General features: G+C 59.5%; 4 protein-coding genes across 14 annotated transcripts; 1 reads left to right on the forward strand and 3 right to left on the reverse strand.

Annotated features, from left to right (window-relative positions):
- Positions 1-150: 150 nt before the first annotated feature.
- On the reverse strand, positions 151-3,808 carry NOL3 (nucleolar protein 3). 2 transcript variants are annotated; one of them, XM_045890947.3, is made up of 4 exons: positions 3,653-3,808; positions 902-1,204; positions 413-742; positions 151-329 (listed from the first exon to the last, which is right to left on the reverse strand). In XM_045890947.3, the coding sequence occupies exons 2-4, from the start codon at positions 1,194-1,196 to the stop codon at positions 322-324; spliced, it is 633 nt and encodes a 210-aa protein (XP_045746903.1). In that variant the 5' UTR covers positions 1,197-1,204; positions 3,653-3,808; the 3' UTR covers positions 151-321. The 2 variants fall into 2 exon arrangements, with proteins under 2 accessions (XP_045746903.1, XP_045746904.1); XM_045890948.3 differs by lacking the exon at positions 3,653-3,808 and adding an exon at positions 3,123-3,568.
- A 168-nt stretch (positions 3,809-3,976) lies between these two features.
- Positions 3,977-9,185, reverse strand: HSF4 (heat shock transcription factor 4). 8 transcript variants are annotated; one of them, XM_045890952.3, is made up of 13 exons: positions 9,048-9,181; positions 8,335-8,443; positions 8,116-8,243; positions 7,892-8,016; positions 7,548-7,623; positions 7,341-7,405; positions 6,707-6,809; positions 6,322-6,452; positions 5,973-6,200; positions 5,336-5,441; positions 5,165-5,230; positions 4,975-5,044; positions 3,977-4,217 (listed from the first exon to the last, which is right to left on the reverse strand). In XM_045890952.3, the coding sequence occupies exons 1-13, from the start codon at positions 9,168-9,170 to the stop codon at positions 4,126-4,128; spliced, it is 1,422 nt and encodes a 473-aa protein (XP_045746908.1). In that variant the 5' UTR covers positions 9,171-9,181; the 3' UTR covers positions 3,977-4,125. The 8 variants fall into 8 exon arrangements, with proteins under 8 accessions (XP_045746908.1, XP_045746906.1, XP_045746910.1 ...); XM_045890950.3 differs by having other exon boundaries at positions 3,977-4,242; XM_045890954.3 differs by having other exon boundaries at positions 4,975-5,070.
- Positions 9,186-10,104: 919 nt separating this feature from the next.
- On the reverse strand, positions 10,105-13,590 carry FBXL8 (F-box and leucine rich repeat protein 8). 2 transcript variants are annotated; one of them, XM_045890959.3, is made up of 3 exons: positions 13,491-13,590; positions 11,661-11,857; positions 10,105-11,080 (listed from the first exon to the last, which is right to left on the reverse strand). In XM_045890959.3, exons 2-3 carry the CDS (start codon positions 11,810-11,812, stop codon positions 10,105-10,107), a joined length of 1,128 nt encoding a protein of 375 aa, XP_045746915.1. In that variant the 5' UTR covers positions 11,813-11,857; positions 13,491-13,590. The 2 variants fall into 2 exon arrangements, with proteins under 2 accessions (XP_045746915.1, XP_054367276.1); XM_054511301.2 differs by lacking the exon at positions 13,491-13,590 and adding an exon at positions 12,602-12,852.
- Positions 13,373-19,238, forward strand: TRADD (TNFRSF1A associated via death domain). Of its 2 annotated transcripts, none has more exons than XM_064580834.1 (5): positions 13,373-13,506; positions 16,683-16,841; positions 17,688-17,965; positions 18,048-18,246; positions 18,407-19,238. In XM_064580834.1, the coding sequence occupies exons 1-5, from the start codon at positions 13,482-13,484 to the stop codon at positions 18,715-18,717; spliced, it is 972 nt and encodes a 323-aa protein (XP_064436904.1). In that variant the 5' UTR covers positions 13,373-13,481; the 3' UTR covers positions 18,718-19,238. The 2 variants fall into 2 exon arrangements, with proteins under 2 accessions (XP_064436904.1, XP_045746919.1); XM_045890963.3 differs by lacking the exon at positions 13,373-13,506 and adding an exon at positions 13,605-13,709.
- The last annotated feature ends 359 nt before the right edge of the window (positions 19,239-19,597 follow it).

The raw sequence follows: 19,597 nt of genomic DNA on the forward strand, positions 1-19,597 counted from the left end.
CCGGGGGTCCTGGGACTGAGGGCTCCAGGGGGGTGGGGCTTGGGCTACTGAGGATGAAATGGGGCTAAGAACTGGACAGCGGGGCACAGAGCTGCCCAGGTTGCTGAGCCTCAGGGGCACAGACCCACACCCTAGTTCTGGGCAAAAAGCCAGAGTCACACAGAGAGCCCAGGCTGACCCTCCGGAGTTTATTCACTTCTAGTGGTACTGGGTCAGATGGAGACTTGGTGGCAACCCCTTCCCCCCCCCCCCCCCAATGCCAGGGCAGGATCCCAGGTCCTATCCGGCTTGGGCAGGGGTGGCCTGTCAGTGCTCAGGCAGTCAGGAATCTAGAGATGATAGAGAAAAAGTGGTCAGTCAGGTGGGGCCCAGCCTCCCACCCATTCGGCACCGGGTTTGGGTAGCCTCACACCTTCAGACTCGTCATCCGCCTCGTCACCTGCCTCAGGCTCTGGCTCGGGTTCGGGATCTGGCTCGGGTTCGGGATCTGGCTCCAGTTCAGATTCCGGTTCTGCCTCTGTCTCTGGTTCCAAATCCTGCCCAGCCTCATCAGAGGCCCCAGCTTCCAGCTCCGGATTGAGTTCCTCAGGCGTTCCGGATTGCACTGCCTCAGAGCCCCTGGGAACCCCAGCCTCTTCGCAGTCTGAAGCTCTGGGCAGTTCGGGGCAAGTGGTCCTCAAGCCAGGTGCCTCAGGTGTCCAGTGGCCAGGGCATGGAGTGTCGTAGCTGCGTTCCCGGTAGCCTGGGGCGGAGGTGGGAGTATCCGAGGCTCATTTTACGCCTCTGCGGTATCCTTGACACACACCCATTTGGGGGGCGGGGAGACTGCTACTCGGTTCCCCACTCTACCCTTCACGCCACGCCCCGTGCTCTGGCTCGGGCCCCGCCCCCGCGCGCTCACCGGTGCCCACGTGCTGCCAGTCCCAGGCGGGGTCGGGCGCCCGCGCGGTCCGCTGGGCGCAGTGCAGCAGCTCCTGGCAGGCGGCCTCGCCCTTGCTCTGCACCAGAAGCAGCAGGCGGCGCACCCTGCGCTCGGCATCCGGCAGCGCGTCCAGCGCCTCGTACTCGGGCCCGGTGAGCACGCCCCGCGCCAGCAGTGCATCCAGCAGCAGCCCCGAGTCGGCCTGCATCGTCTCCACCAGTCGTTTCCGCTCGCGGTCGATCGTTTCTGAGGGCCGCTCCTGCGCATTGCCCATGGTGGGGGCTGCATGGGGGAGGGGGAGAGAGGTAGCGGGAGCCGGGACTCCCCGCCCTTGACCTCTCTCCCAGGCTCTCAGTGAACACTCGTGGTTGGGATTTAAGTTCACCTCGACCCCGGCAGCCGGACAGCTCCTCAGCAGAGGGCTTGTCCCAGTCTCCTCCCCAGGCTTCTCCTTGGGCCCCTAAATGTCAGCTGTGGCTTTCCTCTCCTCTATGCTCTCCCTGGGTCCTTATTTATTCTCTACTCCTCTCTCCAGTCAGCACGTCCCTCCTGAGCCCCGCGCTGCCTGTGGATCCTACATTCTATTCACACCCAGTTTATCCAAACTAACTTCTTTTTCCCAGCCTGCTTCCCCACCTTAACAGGCAGAAAGACCCACAACTGATCCCGCTGCCCAACACCCAGCTTGCAGTCGGGTCCTTTCCAGTCTATCTGCTGAATATTTCTGTCATCCTAACCTCTTAGTCTAGCGTTTCATGTCCAGCTTAGACCCTGCGGAGCGCTGAATCCCCTCTGCACCCAGAGCACAAGTGCTGAGAGCCTCTCCTCACCGACCGAAGAAGCCCAGGCTCCTTATTCTGACCCTGAGGCTCATCTTTCCAGGACAGGCTCTGCCCCTGCAGCCCCTCACCAATGCCACCACTATGTCCTGGTTCCCTAATACCTGAGCAGGGTTACCTGAATTCTCTTGAGTCCTAGCTCTGACCAAGATCTCCTGACAGATATCCAACTGTCTCCTGCTGCCCTGGGAATCTTCTCTTGCTTCATCTTTAAATACCACGGACCTAACTCATAAAGGCTGCCAACAAGTGCTTGCTGAACTTCTGTTTTCTTCCATGGACCTTCCCATTTTGAGAGACTGTAGTAAGCAGCGGGTGTTAGGCAGAAATTAATCTGCTTTGTCCATTTATTAACAGCCAAGGACAATGGCCCATCACTTGTGGGGTGACCTGACCCAGGCAGCAAGGCCCCTGGCATTAAGGGGCAGAGAGGTCAGGCCCTAGACCACTCCCTCTCTCAGCCCATCTCCCCTAGCCTTGGCTTTGTCCACACAGCACCCTCCTGGGTTTCATCCTCCCTTTGAGGTCACTCCTCTACTTCTCTACCTGGCTCTAGGTCTGGGAGAGTGGCTGTGGTCCTAGCCCCCATCTTGCCTCCCAGGTCTCTCTCACTACCACCTGGTGTCATGCTATGCCTCCCTGGTCATTTCACCACTCCTGGCTATACTGAATTGTCAGCGCTTCCCCCAGACTACTGAGCAGAGACCAGAACTACCCCCTGCCCCTCCCTCTCCCTTCAGGTGGCATCTCTTGACAAATGCTATTCCTCTACTACTCAGTGGGTCTCCAATAGCATCTTCCCTCAGCCCCAGCATCATCACCTCATCTCCTATGACAGTCTCTGTAAGTACCTCTCACTTCCATCCCATCACCCTCACAGCACAGTGACTTTGACAAGTCTCTGGGACAGGCTTTATTATCCCCATTTTACAGATGAGGAGACAGGTTCAGAGAGACCAAGAGGCAGAACTGGAATCTGACTTGCTCTAGCTTGAACTACGAGATCTCTTGCCAAGCAGAATATCAGCCCTAACTACTTGTCTCCTTTCCCCACTGTCCATCAGAGAGAATCAAGATTATGTGGCCTGGCCACTCAAACCACCTCCCACCCCTCTGGACAGCCAGGATTCCCCCACCTACTTCCCTCCACCACACAGTGCTGGGAGAACCGTTCAAGCCCCTGGCACATCAGAACATTTGCAGATGCTGTTCCCTAAGCCTGGAATACCCTTCCCCTTCCTCCATGCTGTGGACCCATCCTCCAAGACTTAAATGTCACCTTGTCCACCCCAGTGCCTGAGTGTCCCAAAGATAGACTAGTCCCTTATCTTGTGTGCCCCAGTAACAGCATATACTCTCACCACCATGCTGACATCACTGCACTGTGTTCATGTAACCTCTGCCCTCTCCAGCTGAGACGTCCAAAGACTGTCCCCCCAGTCAGGGGTGCAGGACCTGCTCAGTACAAGTGCGGGGGAGGGGGCGGAGGGGGGCAGATTGCCTTGGCCCCTCCTTCTCCCTCATTGCTCCGCAAGTTATTTTCATGTTAGCCTCCTCCCTGCAGTATGCCAAGTCCTGCACTTTGTCCTGTCTGGGGTGCAGAGACCCCAGCTGCAAGTCAATGCTCAGAAGTGAATACCGACGGAATCCCAGCCAGTTCTTCAAGGGTCACAGGCCAAATCCTTCCCGGAGCTTCACGCAGCTCCAGGTGCGAGGCATCGGGGGAGGTCTTGGCCTCCCTCCCACCCCTCTGCGCGGTCTCTTATGCTAGGGAGCGAGGGTCGTGGGAAACTGCGGGAGCCTTTGCGAAAGTGCGATCACAAGGCTCCCCTTACCTCCCCTCTACCCAGTCCCACTGCTTGAATCCCGCGGAGGGGCGGTGCTCACAGACCTCCTTCGAGTGCGGCTGGTGGTGGGGTGGTGCGGATTCTGCCCAATCTCAGTTTCTCTTCCCTCCCCCAGCCGGGTGGGGTGGGGCTCCCGGTTCTATGCGTTCCGGGCGGCCCCACTCATGGGACGAGCCTCCGCGGGGCAGTAGATGACGAGGCAGAAAGGGCTGGGCGGGGTGGGGATGGGAGCAGCAGCTGCGGCGGGGGCGGGGCGGCCAGGGCTGCCGGGAACTGAGAGGGGGTGGGGAAAGGGAACTGGGAGGGGGTGGGGACCCGGAGGCAGGCCTCAGGGGCCGCGCACCCCTGCGCTTCTACGCATAGTCCGCTTTCCCTCCCCACCCCGGGTGCACCGAATGAGTCCAGGGAGGGGGCAGTTGGGCCTGCTGGGGCCTGGCAATTCCCAGGAGCTTTGCATCCATCTTCTCTTTGAGCCCTCTCTGCTTATCCCAGATAAGGCTCAGAGAAGGGGACCGGCTTACCCAGGATCACAGAGCAGATGCATTGTGGAGCTGGATGTGACCCCAAAAGCCCCTGAGTTCCGGACGCTGCAGCGGCCACGTGCTAGCCCTGGATCCGGCCAGAGGACGGGAGCCTAAGCAGAACTAGGGGCTGGTTCCCCAAGCACCTCCACTCTCCAGGGGTTCCGCTATTAAAGCCTTAGCCTCTGGAAATTTCTATGAATGCAAAGTCGACCCCCCTCCCCCCCGGCCAACCCATGACTTCTGTGCTCCCTGGTCGGTAGAGAAAAGAGACCAGAAACACAGAAAAAAAAATGCAGTTTATGTGCAGGGCTCAGTAATGGAGGACTGCAGAGTAGCAGGGTCTTCGTTCAGCCTCTTCCAGGGGCACCAGGAAGCCCAGAAGGGCGTGCTGCTGCAGGCCAGCCCCTCAGCTAGGCTGGCTTCAGAGTAAAGCGGGTCTCAGGGGGAGGGATTGGCCCCTGGGCCTAGGTAGGAGGCTCGGCTCTCAGGGGTGCTGTAAATGGTTAAAGCTCCAGGAAGGCCAAGAGCTGGGCCTCCCAAAGCCGCTTGGACATCCAGCAGGAGTGGTGCCCCAAGTGTGGAGTCCTTCCCTAGGAGGATTGGGCCGTGCTCAGCAGGGAGAGACAGGAAGGAGAGCCTCACCTGTCCTGCCCTCTGGTCAGTCAGGATGAAACATCCATTCTCAACCTGCCCACACTCACCCAATGGCGAGAGGATGGGTAGCCTTGACAGCTCTCGCAAGGGCCGCCTGAACTCTGGGGATTTCCCTCCAAAACACAAACTGCCCAGCCCACCCAATCCTGGCAGCTCAGACCAAGGTCCTGAGTCATTACAACTCTTACCTGGCCCTGGAGAATTTAACCCCTTGACCGCCAGCTCAGTCTCACTCCTCTCTGGACCCAAGGGCTGCATCTGCAGAGGAGAACCTCAGGAAGCAGCTGGGTGGGGGGAGTGGAGGAGGGGAGCTGGGGCTCTGGCTGAGGGCTTGGTTCAGTAACTCTAACCCTCTGCCCTCCTGCACCTTCATCTTACCAAGGACAACTCCATGTCCAAGTCCATCAGGGTCCATTCTCGCCCTTGGTGGCTGGGGCCCAGCACCTGGGGGAAGCACTCAGTCAGTGGCGCCCTCCCCTCGGCTAAACAGACCCCACCGAGGGCCCCACCCCTCGCCCCATGCCTCTGCCCCGCTGAAGGTGTACTCACATCCAGGGGCCCTGCAGGCTCCACACTTTCAGGGGGGGCCCGAAGCAGCATGGGAGGTAGCAGATGCTCTGGGCTCCGCCGCCCCCTCTCCAGGCCCAGAGTTCCCCTGCACACAGAGAACAGCTGTTGGCCTGCAGTGTCTCCCCCCCCCCCCCCCCCGTCAGGTTCCTAAGGAACCTGGATACATCAGGATCAAAATCAGACATCTACGAAATGGTAGGAGAGGATACCCCACACAGAGGGTGCTTAAAGAACGCCTCTGCTTCCTAGCTTCGACCTGAGGTTTGGATTATGGAACTGGGATCTTGGGATATGTCCCTTTGCTTTGGAATTGTCAACACCACTGGTTCTTAAATTACTGTGTACTTTACAATGTTTCCAGTCACCGAAATGAACTCCGTTACAATACAGATTCCGGGGCTCTACCCTAGATAGACTGATTGACCTGATGGGAGTTTCTACTTTCCAGGGCACTCTGATGCTGGTACTCTTTAGACAACTGAGAAATCTGGTCAGATCATACTGCCTGATCTTCCTCTCAGCCACAATGGGCAGGCAAGGCTGGGAAGTTAGTTAGCAGTGGTCTATCTGCAAAAGTGACCCACAGGGCTCACAGTCAAGAATGGACTCTGCTTACCTGTCAGGTAGCTCCCTGGGACCCCTTGGTTCAGGCTGTTGGGCATTCCTGGGCCCCTCGGGGCTGAAGTTCCCTTTCCCTTCCAGGATGGCCTGCACCACAGCCACCGGCAGTGGCGGGGGGGCTGTCACGCAGAAGTCACACTCGTTTGGGGCCAGGGCCAGCCCGGCCTCGCCTTCCCCCCCTGGGCTGGCCGGCTCTTCTTTGAGCAGTGCCAGGCCCTTCTCCCTGCACCAGAGAAAAGCTTCAACCAGACCCTGGCACTGACCTCCCCCCCTACCCCCACAGTTATCTGGGCTGCCAGGCCCTCCCCCACAAGCTCCCCAGAGGGCAGCCCAGTCTGTCTTACCTCCTGCTGCTGCTGCTGGAAGGAGAAAGCCTGGTCCCATCAGGGGATGGAGAGTCTTCGTGGATGTCAGAGATGATAGGGCCCCTGGCCCTGTGAGAGCTGCTGAGGCCCAAGGTGGTCTCTGGGAGGGGCTGTAAGTAGAAGACTAAGCCCAGTCCTTTCTCTCAAGCAACAGGGTGAGACAAAACCCAACCAGTACCCACATGGACCAGGTCTAAGGAGTAAGATTTGAGGGGGAAGGCTCAGTCTGTGCTGGGGAGCCTGGGTCTTGGGGCGGGGGAAGGCTAGCCTCCACCTTCTCTTCCTGTTGGGGAATGGGGGAAAGGACTAGGCTCTCCATAAGCCTATTTGTGCCCTAGGGAAGGGAGGATGAGCAAAAACCTACCGACTGGATAAAGTAGGGGTCCTGCACGAGGGCACCAGGTAGAGGACAGGCATTGAATTTGGCCGGTGTTGGGCACGAGCCCCCCTCATCCAGCATCAGAGACCTGTGCAGGGGGCAGGGCAGGTTCATCCCCCATGCCTCTCAGCCTGCACCTCCCTCCCTCAGGCCCCAGCAGCCAAGTCAGCAGAGCTGAGGCCTGTTGCCAGGGTATCAGTCACATGCTGGAGGCAGAAGGGGCTCCCCCCAGAAATGGGGGCCCTTTGGGGATGGAGAGGGGAGGGAGAGAGCATGGTTTGAGCCCCAGACCCTCTGCTGTTGGGATGGTTTGGGGTGAGGGGGAAGGGGCTGCTGGAGGGGAAATTTGGGGCTAAGGTCCTGGAACACAGGGATCTGGGAATGGGGTATTTGGTGGTAGAATTGAGGGGAGAGAGGGAAAGTTGTGGAGTAGGGACCTTGGGGAGATTGCCATGGGTTGAGGAAAACTATAGTGCAGGGAAGAAGAATGAGGATTCCTGGTGAGGGAGAAGGCTTCTGGAGGAGGAGTCCCTGCATGGGGCCTCTGGGAGGGAGGCTCCTGAAAGTGTGTGTGTGTGGCGGGGGAGTGAGGGTGGACATCCCTGACTTTCTCACTCACAGCTTTCTCTTAGCTCCTGCGCTGCTGGACCCTGTCTGAAGTGGCCCAAAGAGGCACTGGATCAGCTAAAGAGGAAGCAAAGTGTTAATTCATATTTTAGACCTTGTGCCCACCCAACAAACTTCCAGGTGGATTTGCCGCCTTGGGCGGAGGAGGTGGGTGTGTTCAGGAGTGGTAGAGAGAAGGGGGGTAGGGGGAGAGGAACACCTTGCCAATGACCCGGTGCTGCTGACCGTGGCTCTGCCGCAGAGTCACCACCTCCCTCCATAAGATCTCGTTCTGCCTGCGGGGAAGGCGTGGGAGGGTGCTGAGGCATCTGAGAGTCCGCCCAGTCACCACCCCCCACAGAACGGCAGGTCTAAACCCACGACCACTCTGATGAGCGTCCATCCACGCAGAACAGAGTTCCACAACTCAGCCCATTTGTCTGGATGGAGGCACCAAGACATGAGCGAAGAAGGAGCTGTCCAGAAGGAGTGCCTGGCGGCCAGTGTCCTCTCGCCCAGACTCCCCCTCTCCCTCCCCACCCTCCTACGCCCCCTCCCCCGCACTGCCTGAGTTCCCGCAGCCGCGCCTCGGTGCTCTCCTGCACTCCCCGCAAAGCCTGCACCTCGCCCAGCAGCCGGCCCAAGTCCTCGGGGCGCCAGCGGCCGTCGTCGGTGCGCAGCGCAGGCACCTGCAGGGGGGAGGCACCATCAGTTCAGAGTCATCTAGGAAGGGCCAGCCGTCTCGACACCTCCACCCGGGTTTGCCAGTTCCTGAAGGCCGCCCCCACCTTGCGCCGCACACGTTCCAGTAGCTGTTCTCGGCCGCGTACGAAGCTCGGGTGCTGGAACTCGACGTGGTCGCGCTCCGGCCTGAGCAGGCCGCCCTGCTCGATGCTCACCACCTTCCGAAAACCGTCTGGGGAGGGGGAGCGTGGGGGCGTAAATTGCCCCATCCCCGCGCACCAAGATACTCGCACCCACTTCCCGCCCCGGTCCTAGGGACTCACACATGTTGAGCTGCCGCACAAAGCTCGCCATGTTGCTGTGCTTGAAGTATTGGGGCAGCACTTCCTTGGCGAAGCGGCTCTGGTCGCTTACGAGGAAACTGGTCCCGCTCTGCCAAGAACGCCGCCCGCCCACCCACCGTGCGGGCGGAGACCGGACGACACAGTGAGCTGTGCCCGCCCACGGCCAGGCCCGCGCTCTGGGGACCCGGCCTGCCGCTCATGGAGACATGGGGCAAGGCCAGGTCAGAACCGGCTCCGAGGCCTAGCCTGGGGCGGCCACAGTGAATCCCTACCCTAGCCCGACCCAGACTCCGTACTCGGTTCTCGGAAAGAAAGAGCAGAAACCAGACTTGAGTCCCAGCCCTGGACGGGTCCCAGACCCCAAATGCCACTCTGAGCTAGAACCAGACCCAACCCTTCCCTTCTCCAGGTCTCTTGTTTTCCTATCTGTCTGTTGGGGTGGGATGGGAACTAAATAACCTAGAAGATCCCTCAGGCTCTAGGTCTCCAGAAGACTCCTACCCTTTCCTCGGTCCGGAGGAAGTCGCCTCACCTCCATCTCGCGCACCCCCCCTCCAAGGTAAACTACACTGGACAGCTGAATCGAGGGACCCACAGCCCCGTCCCAGGCGGGGGTTGGGTGGGCGTGGATGTTCACTGACGTGGAAGGGTCCCGGGGACCACTGGGGAAGTCGAGGGGCCCCAGCCCTCACCGGGCTCCAGCGGATCAGGTGGTCGGTCCCCGGGTCGCCCACCAGCGCCCATAGCTTGCCGAGGAAGGCTGGCACGGAGCTGGGGCCCGGCTCCGTGGGCAGCGCGGCTGGCGCTTCCTGCATGGCGCGGTCTCGGCCCGGCTAAGCGCTCGGGCCCGGCGCCGCGGGGCTTGTGGAAGCCGTGGAAAGTGCTGCGTTTGCCGCCCGCCCCGCCCTACTCCGCCTCCGGGAGCCGGGTCAGGTGGGTGCCACGTGCGAACCCGCGGGGCGGGGCTCAGACCGCGGCCGCAGCAACAGCGGACTGAAAGGGAAGGCTGGGATCGAATGTGCGTGGAGGGGTGCGGTGGGGAGGGAGACCCGGGTTCGAGTTCCACCCTTCTCAGGCCGTTTCCTCCTTTGCTCTTCGGGAGCAATCACCCGTGCGCGGCCCGGTGTGGGCTGGTAACGTCCTAGAAGGCGATGGCCATTGCCTGGATGGAGAGGGCAGATGGGAGCGAGGGGTGTGGAGAGCGGGTGCGGAGGGGAGAAGCTGGCACTCTTCCGCAGAACTCTGGGGCGTTGTCATTCCAAGGATGCGGAGTGCCCCGCCCCTGACCTCCGCAGCCGCATCGGTCAACTGATCTCTCCCACGCCGGCCCCGTCGGGTCCTTGGGCCTCTGAGGGTTCCCCGACCTCCCCATTCAGAGCCGCCCCGCCTTCCAGAGGACGCAGTGTTGCTGCAGGATTTCTTTATTTCACACTCACACCTGACTCGCCACCTGAGCCAGTGTCCTCCCTCCCCCCTCTCCCCCCTCCCACGCCAGGGCCGCGGAGCTAGCGTAGCGTCCGCAGAGGAGTGGAGTTGGGGGGAGGATGATCCCATTACGGAGATCCACCCGGTGGACTCAGGACTCCCTGAGATGGTCCCCGACACTATCCCTATCCCACAGGCCCTAATCTTCCAGAGGCACAAGACGCAACAGAGTCCCGAAGGAGCGGGCTAGCCGTTGGCGCACGCCGGGGCAAATGCATCCAGCATCTTAGAGGCCACATGTCTGCCAAAGAGGCGACTACCCCGTCACGCCAGAGGCGTGGGCAGCCAGGGATGCGGCTCCCGCGTTAGTTTGAGCGTGTAGCTGCGCAGGCGCGGACACTGCGTGCGGAAGGCGTGCAGCACAGAGGGTCGTACCACGCAGAAGCAGTGTACTTCACGCAGGCCCGCGCAGCGCGCCGCCAGCAACTCTAGCGCGGCGTCCAGCTCAGCTGAGGCAGCGGCGCGCACCTCGAGCGCGCGCAGGGTTGCGGCGTAGTGGCGCGCTGCAAAGCACACCGGGCCTACCGTGTCCCCAGAGAGGCTGAGGCGTAGCGCAGCCACCGGCACGGCAGGCTGCAGGACGCGCGTCACGCTCTCTGCAGGCAGCGCTGGCTCCAGCTCCAGCTCCACGGCCAGTCCTGGGTGGCGGCGGCGCACCGCGGCCCAGGCTTCCTCGGGCAGGGGTGGCGCGCGTGCGTCCTCGGGGCACGCGCACCGTAGGGCCAGGAGGGCGAAAGGCGCGCGGTCCGGCGCCGCCAGCACCTGGAGGGCAGTGCCCGACAGGCTGGCTAGGTGCAGGCCGAGGGCGCGCAGGCGCGGGCAGGCTTCTAGTAGCTGGAGCACGGAGTCGGGCCTCACGCTGCCCACCAGCGTACAGTTGTCCAGGAAAAGGCTGCGGAGCTCGGGGCAGCCGCGTGCCGCCTGCAGCACCAGCGCGTCGTCCAGTGTAAAAGGCAAGCGCCGAAGGTCGAGGTGGCGCAGCGCGCAGGCGGCCCGGCAGACGGCGTGCACGGCGTCCAGGATGTCGCGGCCTGCGTCGAAGAGCGGCTTTTCTCCGCGGCACTCCAGGCGCAGGCTTCGAAGCCCCGGGGTGCGGCCCGCCAGTGCGGTCAGCAACTCAGTGGCCGCCCGGCGGCTCGGCTCCCTCGACGGCTCAAATTCCAGCCGTAGGTTGTGAACGTGGTCCAGGCTGGCAGTCAGATATGGTAGCAGCGTGCCTTCTCGCTCACAGTCGCAACTTCTGGTTAGAACCGTGAAGAAAAGGCATTGGCCGCGAGAAGCCTCTGCCCATCCCTTAGCCTGGAGTACAGCTACCATAGCCACTTTCTGACACCCTACACATATACCTCCCAGTCCTGATCGTGCCAGGTTGCCCCAAATAGCCGCTGATACTAGGAGGGAACTCCCACTCTATTCCTTTGGAAGACGAACGATGCGTCTGCCTCGAGCTGAAGCCCTGGCAGGGAGAGCCAATGATATTTTAGGAACTGAGCTTTCTCAGAGGTCTCTAAGGAGGCGGGGCGGGGACTCTAGACTGTCAGGTTCCCATTCTGCCTCTGCCACTACTTAGCTGAGTGACCTGTAGGAACTAATTAAATCTCTCTGCCTCAATTTCCTATCTGTGAGACAATTCTACCTATCTACCACGTAAGGTTTTCGTGAGGATTAAATTAATATATGTAAGGTACTTAGAACACCGGTTGGTACATAGTAGGCGGTCAATAAATGTCAGTAATGATTATGCTTTTAAATCCAACCCCCGATTCCATGGAGAAAGGGAGAAGGTGGGAGGGCGTCAGGAGAGTGAGGAGCCCGCTCACCTGATGGTCGTGTCGCGCCACACGACGCTGCACGCGGCAGCAACAGCCCAGGCTCTGCAGACCCTGGCGGCAGCAACACGGTCCCGCAGGGGCAGGTAGCGAAAGATGAGCACCAGCACCTCCTCTGGCAGTTGCTCTCCGGGCTCGGCCATGGCCCTGCGCGGGGTGGGAGCTCTGCCGCTTCCAGAAGCGCTTGTCTGGAGAGAGAGGGGCGTCTCTGGGCTCCAGAAAGCCAAAATGTTGACGGGACCACCGGGGCCTATATGTGGAAAGGCTTGTGGCCCAGAACTTGCTACAAAATTTGCAGAGCCCAGTGCAAAATGAAAATGTGGGACTCTTTGCTGAAAATATTATTAATAATTTCAAGACTGTGACAGCAAAACATTTAAGCAAATTATTAAACCAAGCATGAGGCCCTGTTCCACTTACTGCACAGGTCTCAGACCCATGATCGGTCCTAGTTGCTGAAAGATTTCTGATTCTCCTTTACACTACGTTCTCACTTGTTGAACAAATCTGCATTTTATGATATACTAGAAGGAAGGCAACCCACGACCTGTGTGCGAGGTTGATAAAGCCGAATATCCGGATTTGGAAAATGCTATCGGATCTTTCTCCTGGCCACTAAAGTTTTCCCTGGAGAAGGTGGAGGGCGGCTGCACCTGCCGTGACTTGGGACAATCCTGTCCTCCCTTCCTCCCCCCACCCCCCAGCTCAGAGAGCTTCCTGCCTTCCTATACACTCAGAGCCACCAGGACCACCCAGACTAGTCTTCCAGACATCTTCTAGAACTGCTTTCTTCCCAACTTCTACTCTGAGTTCCAGGTTAGGACTGGACCCAAGCCTCGCCTCAAGGGCCATTGAAATGAGGGTTTCTCAGACGGCGGGGGGTATCAGAATCACCCGGACACTTGTTCACAATACAGATTCTACCGCCCCACCTACTAAATCAGGCTCTTCGGAAAAAGTCGGGCCCAGGAATCTGAATTTCAACAAGTGCCAGTTGACTTCACAGGTCCCGAGTTGAGAGCCCGCATCCCAGCCAAGCCAGTCACTAGAGAGTGACGACTGGGTTAATAGGGCGGGGGCACTGGAGAAGACTTTTAATTGGCGGGGACCACCAGCCAATCAGGAAGCAGGGGCGCGGGTGGGGCACTGCCGAATCTGCTCCGAGAGGGGAGGCTCCTTCCTTTCCTCCACCTCACTGGGGAGACGTCCCGAGTGCTTCCAAAGAAAGGCCGGCTGAGCGGAGAAAAGCTTCGGGTTCTGGGGCCTGAGGAGCCCTGGGTTCAAGTTTCAGTCTTGACTCTGGATCAGTCCAGGCTCAGGTTGGGCAGTTTCGGTTCAGCTGGGATTCTGCAGACCCATTCCGGAGCGCGGCCTTTATTGGAAAGTGTGCGTCCTCTTCAAAGTTGCCCATTTTATTTTAGGGTGCTTGAAGGTTTTCCTACACAACGTTTCACACCACTTGCCAGTTTTCTATTTCCCCATATTTTCCAGGCTAACGATCCCTTGCTGCAATTTGCACCTCATATATCCTGGGGCTTCAGATACCCGCGGCCAGGCTTGAACTTGGACCCACCGGCACCCCGTTTTGAGTGTCAGGGAGTTGGAGAGGCCAGAGATCGAGCTCAAACCCTCCCCACCCAGACGTCATAGAAAATTCTGGTGTCCAGGGGTACCTTTTTGTTGATCCGTCCGCTCCCTACTTGAGAAAGCGGGGCAGCTCTCACCCTGGGGCCCCCCGGGCTCGTAAGAGCCGAAAGCGCCCGAAGTCTTTTACCGTGGGCAGTTCTTCGTGCCGTCTAACCTCGGGCGCCAATGTCTTACCTGCTCAACGGACCAGGTGGGCTTTGCCCAGGGGCTGGGGACTGGCGGCGGAGGACAGTGGGCGGGAAGAAACGGCTGGGAGCATTGGGGGCGGGACGCCGGGGCTGACTGGGCTGCTGGGGCTGGGGCACCGCCCCTGCGCTTCGCGCACACCCGGAAGCGTCCTAGTCCAGTGGAGCCCGGCGGGCGTGGGAATCCGGGCTGGGCCAAGGCCGCCAGGTTAGTGCAGAGGGTGGGTGGGCTTCCCGGTGCCGGCGGGAGCAGAGGCGGATCCTGGCTCAGGAGCGTGGGCGAGGCGCGGTTGTCACCCGCGGCTGCCCGGGCCAGTTGGTGGCGGCGGCCTGGTGGGCTGTTTCCGTGAGAGGCGACAGAGAGCCTATGGACGTTGGCACTCGCAGGTTCCTTGTCCCAGCTGAGGTCTTTGGAGGGGGTGTCCGATTCCTGCTGGTGGGAGGGCGGGGCGGGGCTGGTTCTGAAAGTGTCTGTGAGCAGACCTGTTCCCGCCCCAGCCAGGTGAACATGAGAAACCCCAGCATGAGGGTGGACACAACTGGAGTCCGGGGAGCTTCCCTCGAGAGCTCGGGAGCGGGCCAGCTGAGTAGGGGGCGCTCCAGGGTGGATGCAGTCCTAGAGGGGCCACGGCCGCGGGCCATTGGCGGCCACCCGGCCGGAGGCGGGGCTGCCCGGGGACTGTTAGGCTGTATTAACGGGGCGCGGCGCCTGTCTGGCCCCTGGTGGTAGGGCCCTATTTTCATGAGTCGGTACCCGCTAGTCGCTCACAGTCTCAGCCAAGAGTCCCGAAGGACCCATTCGGGTCCCACCCTCAGAGAGGCGGACTGCCGGTGGGTGAGGCGCGGGGCTTCCCGAGGAGGGGCTTCTGTAGAAGGACACGTAGGAAGGAGTTCCCCAGCGGACCACGCGAGCCAAGGGTCCCGGTCCTGTTATCTGACCCTCTCGACCTCCAGCCTCGCAGACCTGTTTGACTTCTCCCATTTGTCCACTAGTCAGTGTGATGGAGCATCCCCTCTTCCTCCAGAATTCCAGTGCCCGCCCTGACAGTCCCAATAGGCAGACTCTGACCCCGTCCTGCCCTCACTTCCACCCCTGAGGCCGATCACATTCATGGGGTCAGCACCCTCAAGTCAGGGGGCTAAGAAGACATGGAAGAGGAAATGTTTCAGGACAGGTTCCCACACTCTCCTGCCCTCTGGGCCATTGCCTTTGGGCTCCTAACTTGTCTCACTTGCCTTGTACCGCTCTTGGTCCCACTTATCACCTCTAGAGTCTTACTCCATTTATGTTTTATTTTTTGCTTCAGTTTTATGTAATACAAAGGGCATACGTCAACTTTCCATAAAGTAGAATGTTGCTAAATACAGTGAAAATAAAAATCTCCCCTCCCCCCACTCTGTTCCTCAGCCCTCTGCAGAGGTAAACAATGCTAGCTAGCTTTCTGTTAATTTTCAGACTACTGCTTTCGGTAAATACACAAGCATTAATATGTTTTCTACCAAAAAGTTATGGGGGGGGGGCGCTCAAAAGGCATGTCCTCTGTGCTCAGACAGAGGGTGGGACGGACCGTCACCTGAAACCATTTCTCTTGCCAGGTCTGGGTGACACTGGGGGGCCGCTGCCCAGTTACTGTTCCGGCTTTGGCTCTCAGGTTAGGGTGTGGGGGCAGATCTGAAATGCAGCCTCTGCTTTAGCTCAGGATCCCTACTCCTTCCCCACAAAGGTACAAGGCTGTGGTCCTGGTTCCCTCTGGCAGCAATCCCCCCCTCCCTGTCCCTCAAGTGAATGGATGCCAGCTGGGGCCACCCTATCTGTTCTGCCCAGAGCAGTGACATCCAGGGTGCTCACAGCTAGGGCTCAGCAGCCCCTCCTAGCCTACTGTATATAAATGCTGGAGATCAGAGATAAAGAAGTGTGACTGGTGGGGCAGTAGGTGGGGTCTTGAGCCAATGTTTCTAGGACAAGGATGGGATGTTGCCTCAGGTGAGGTGGGGAGGAAGAGGCAGGGCAGTTCTCCATCTGCAGCCTCATGGGGCAGTAACTGGGAGGCAATTAAACTGAGGAGGGTCAATGAAGTGGTTTCCTGGCTGGGAATTTTGCCCTCTCCCCGACCCCTGGTCTAGGGCTAGGATTTTGTCAGAAGATAGATAGAGGAGATACAAGCACAGGGAGGAAATCTGTAATAGAACAATTTGAGTTGCATAAGACAAGAGCACAGCTCCAAGGACTTTAGAACAAAAAGGAATGATTTAACTCACATAACTGGAAAGTTCAGGGTGCAGCTAGAGCCAGGGCCATAGTATGGTTAGGCATACACCTCCTCATCTCTTGGCTCTGTATCCTTCTGTGTCAGTTTTATTCTCAGCCAGGCTCTTTCTAGGCAGCGGCTGAGGAGTCCTATCCTTTCTTCCAGCTCAGTCTAGTGGGTCTCTCTTATTGGTCCAGCCACAGTTGCAGGCTGATTCTGATTGGTCCAACCTAAATCTTATGCCCAACTCTGAACTAATCACTTTAGAAAGGGGAGTGGAATATGCAGGTTTGGCCCGCCTATTTCACTTGCGCACACCTGGAATTAGGGAGTGGAGTTAGCGCTCCTAACAGGCACATGGATTGAGAAGAGGGAAGACCCCAAAGGTCAGTCAGGAGTGGGAGAGGGAACCTGGGCAGGTGAAAACTACAGTTGTCCTTTGCAATGAAGCCAGGAGGTATATAATAGGAATGCAGGTGAGAAAACCTAATGGGGGCTGTTGTCCCAAAGGGATCGTGGGAGCTCAAATTTAAGCTGAAGGCATACCAGGATATGGGTTCCGTTGGCTGTGGGGAATGGGCACCATCCAGGATAAGGATGTCTCCTGTCAGCTTTGAAAGAGAGACATCCTGGCCCGAAGAGGGGGCAGAACTTCTCTGCCACCACTGCAGGATAGTACCTCCCCTTTTCTGCCACTGTGACCCTGGGCTTTCTCAGAGAAGATAGTGGAGGGACAGTCCTCACTGCAAGTCTGGGCTAAGCTGGGCTGGGCTGGGCTGTGCAGATTCAGAAGCACAGGGGGCTGCCTGTAAGATGATGAACTTCCCCTCACAATTGTGCCAGCTGGGTGGGGACAGCTGAGCCACGCAGGACTGGACTGTTGTCTCCAGGGCTGGGTTGGGGGTTATCTGGATGCCTATCTGCGTCTCCAGGAGGCAAGATGGCGACTGGGCCAAATGGGCTCGACGAGTGGGTGGGCAGCGCATACCTGTTTGTGGAGTCCTCGCTGGACAAGGTGGTCCTATCTGATGCCTATGCTCACGCCCAGCAGAAGGTTCCGGTGTACAGGGCTCTGCGGAATGCACTGACAGGTGTGTGGGTGGGCGGGTACTGGGGGGGGGGAGCTTGGGCCTTTTGTGGGCGGGACCAGGGGCTGAGGCCCCACCTCCTCAACTCTGTGGGCCTGCGCTTAACCAGCAGGTTGTAGAAAAGATTTGACGGCGAGGGGGGAGGAGAGGAGAAGGATGTCTGGTTTCATAGGCTCTGTCTTCTCTGTTTACGCACGTGTGCCCTTGGGTGTAGACGTGTGTCCCCGTGTCTGTGTATGATCTACCTATGTATACACTAACGCCCCCACCTCCGCTTGATGCCCGCCCCCAGACCAGCCAGCTCACTGCTTTCTACTAATCACGCCTTTCTCTCTTTTCCTCTCTCACTGCAGCACTCCTTGCCCAAGACCCCTCCCCAGTACCTACCTTTGGGGGGGGGGCTTTCCTATCTCAGGGCAGAGGCCACAGGAAGCTGAAACGTGTTGGGGGATCCGCCTCCTTCCTGGGCAGCGGGAGCCACAGTTGGTAGAGGCCGAAGACCTGAGACCTCTTGTTCCTCTGCTGCCCCGCGGGCCGCCTACCCAGAAGGCTTGGCTGCCCTGGGCACACGCCCCTCTCTGTACTGCAAAGCCTCTCGCCACGTCCCTTTTGCCTACCCTCATTTGGGGCTTCAAGGATGGGCTGGGGTGGCACCCACTCCGTCTTAGGGTGCTCCCTGTGGTAGGTTCTGGCCTTCATTTTGGATTGTTGCTGTGTGCATCCCAATTTTGCTTCCCAGCTGGGAGCTAGGGTCAGGGAGGGAGTCTGCGTGGGCTTCACTCCACTATGGCCGCTTGGAGAACGGCCCCGCATGGGGACCGCCTGTCGCCTGACTGTCCGCCTCCTCAGAGAGTGGCGGGAGCCCGGACGTGCTGCAGATGCTCAAGATCCACCGCAGCGAGCCGCAGCTGATTGTGCAGTTACGTTTCTGCGGACGCCAGTCCTGCAGCCGCTTTCTCCGCGCTTACCGCGAGGGGTCGCTGCGCGCCGCGCTGCAGGGGTGCTTGGGGGCGGCTCTCGCCCTGCCCTCGGTGCCGCTGCAACTGGAGCTGCGTGCCGGCGCGGAGCGGCTGGACACCTTGCTGACGGATGAGGAGCGCTGTTTGAGTTGCATCTTCGCCCAGAAGGTGCGGCTGGGCTGGGGCCGGGTTGGGGTGGGGCGGGGATCCGCGGCTAAGATGCCCACCGACGCCGCACTCCCCTCCCTAGCCTGACCGGCTCCGGGACGAGGAACTCTCGGAGTTGGAGGACGCACTCCGGAATCTGACATGTGGCTCGGGGAGCCAGGGTGGCGACATGGAGGTCGTTCCAGCGCCCTCGCAGTCCCTGGCCACCTCTCTCTCAGAGGAGAAGCCACCGCCGCCGCCGCCGTCTGGCCAGACTTTTCTGTTCCAGGGTCAGCCCATAGGTGAGGCGCACGCAGAGTCGAGGCGGGGTGCTCAGGAAGATGGAGTTTGGGGAGGGGCAGGGTCTGGGCCGGGTAGTCGCTGGGCGGGAATGGAGGGGTACAGGTCTTGGTCTCCCCGAGCTCACTCTGCTTCCCACTCCCCCCACCCCCCACCCCGCAGTGAACCGGCCGCTGAGCTTGCAGGACCAACAGACGTTCGCGCGCTCAGTGGGTCTCAAATGGCGCAAAGTGGGGCGCTCCCTACAGCGAGGCTGTCGTGCGCTGCGGGACCCGGCGCTCGACTCACTGGCCTATGAGTATGAGCGCGAAGGGCTGTACGAGCAGGCCTTCCAGCTGCTGCGGCGCTTTGTGCAGGCCGAAGGCCGCCGCGCCACGCTGCAGCGCCTGGTAGAAGCCCTTGAGGAGAACGAGCTCACCAGCCTGGCAGAGGACTTGCTGGGCCTCGCGAATTCCGATGGCAGTCTGGCCTAACCTGAGTACCAGAAAAAGGGGGGGATCGGCCAGTTGCCCAGCAGCGTTTGGAGCACCCGGATGACCCTAGGGTCCCTTCTGCTGCTATTGCGGAGCTCCTGTCCATCCACGGGACTCTGAGACCACACCGATAACCCCACTTAGCCCAGCTGTTGGAGCTGCTGGGAGGTGTTGACGGCTTTCTCCAGGAATTGGGCAAGCACCCACGATTCCTGTTGGGGTGCCATTGGGGATTTGGCCCCAGATACTGTGATATGGACAAAGTGCATGGGTGACCTGCTCCAGCGGTCTGCCCACCCCAAATGAGGGGCTTCTGGCCAGCCCTTACCTCTTCACTCATTGAACAACTAACTCGTTAAGCACTTGCTGTGTCCTAGCCATCATCCTGGGCGCTGCAAATACTGTGGTGAACAAGATACACGAAACCTGCCTGCCCCCAGTTCATACTCAGTGTTGGACTGCAGATTTTAAGCAACAGCAATAAAATATTACCCGTTTTTTTAATGTGAAAAATACAAAAAGTTGTGGGTGCTCTGAGCAGGGGCCTAACCCAGGTTAGCCTTCCAGGGAGACCTATGAGGGTGGCGGGCTGAGGGAATGGCAACATTCTGGATAGCCAGTCTTGGGTGAGGTCTTGAGGAAAGTTAGAAGAACAGAGGATGTTAGAAGAACAGAAAATTTGGAGTGGCTGGATCTAGGGGTAGTGGGTGGGTTTGCAAAGAGAGCTTTTGGTGAGTGTGGGAGGCAGATAGCTCAGGGTCTGGTAAGCCATTTTACAGATTTTGGGTTTTACACTGAGGCCAGTGAGAAGCATTTAGAGAGTGTGGGGAGTTAAGGTGGGGAGGCTGGTGAGGAGGGAGAAGAAGAGGGAGAGGTGTAG

The sequence above is a fragment of the Mirounga angustirostris genome, unplaced genomic scaffold, assembly GCF_029215605.1.
Source record: "Mirounga angustirostris isolate CCGP_5_RB_7025 unplaced genomic scaffold, mMirAng1.0.hap1 SCAF_16, whole genome shotgun sequence".
In the NCBI taxonomy this organism is placed as follows: domain Eukaryota; kingdom Metazoa; phylum Chordata; class Mammalia; order Carnivora; family Phocidae; genus Mirounga; species Mirounga angustirostris.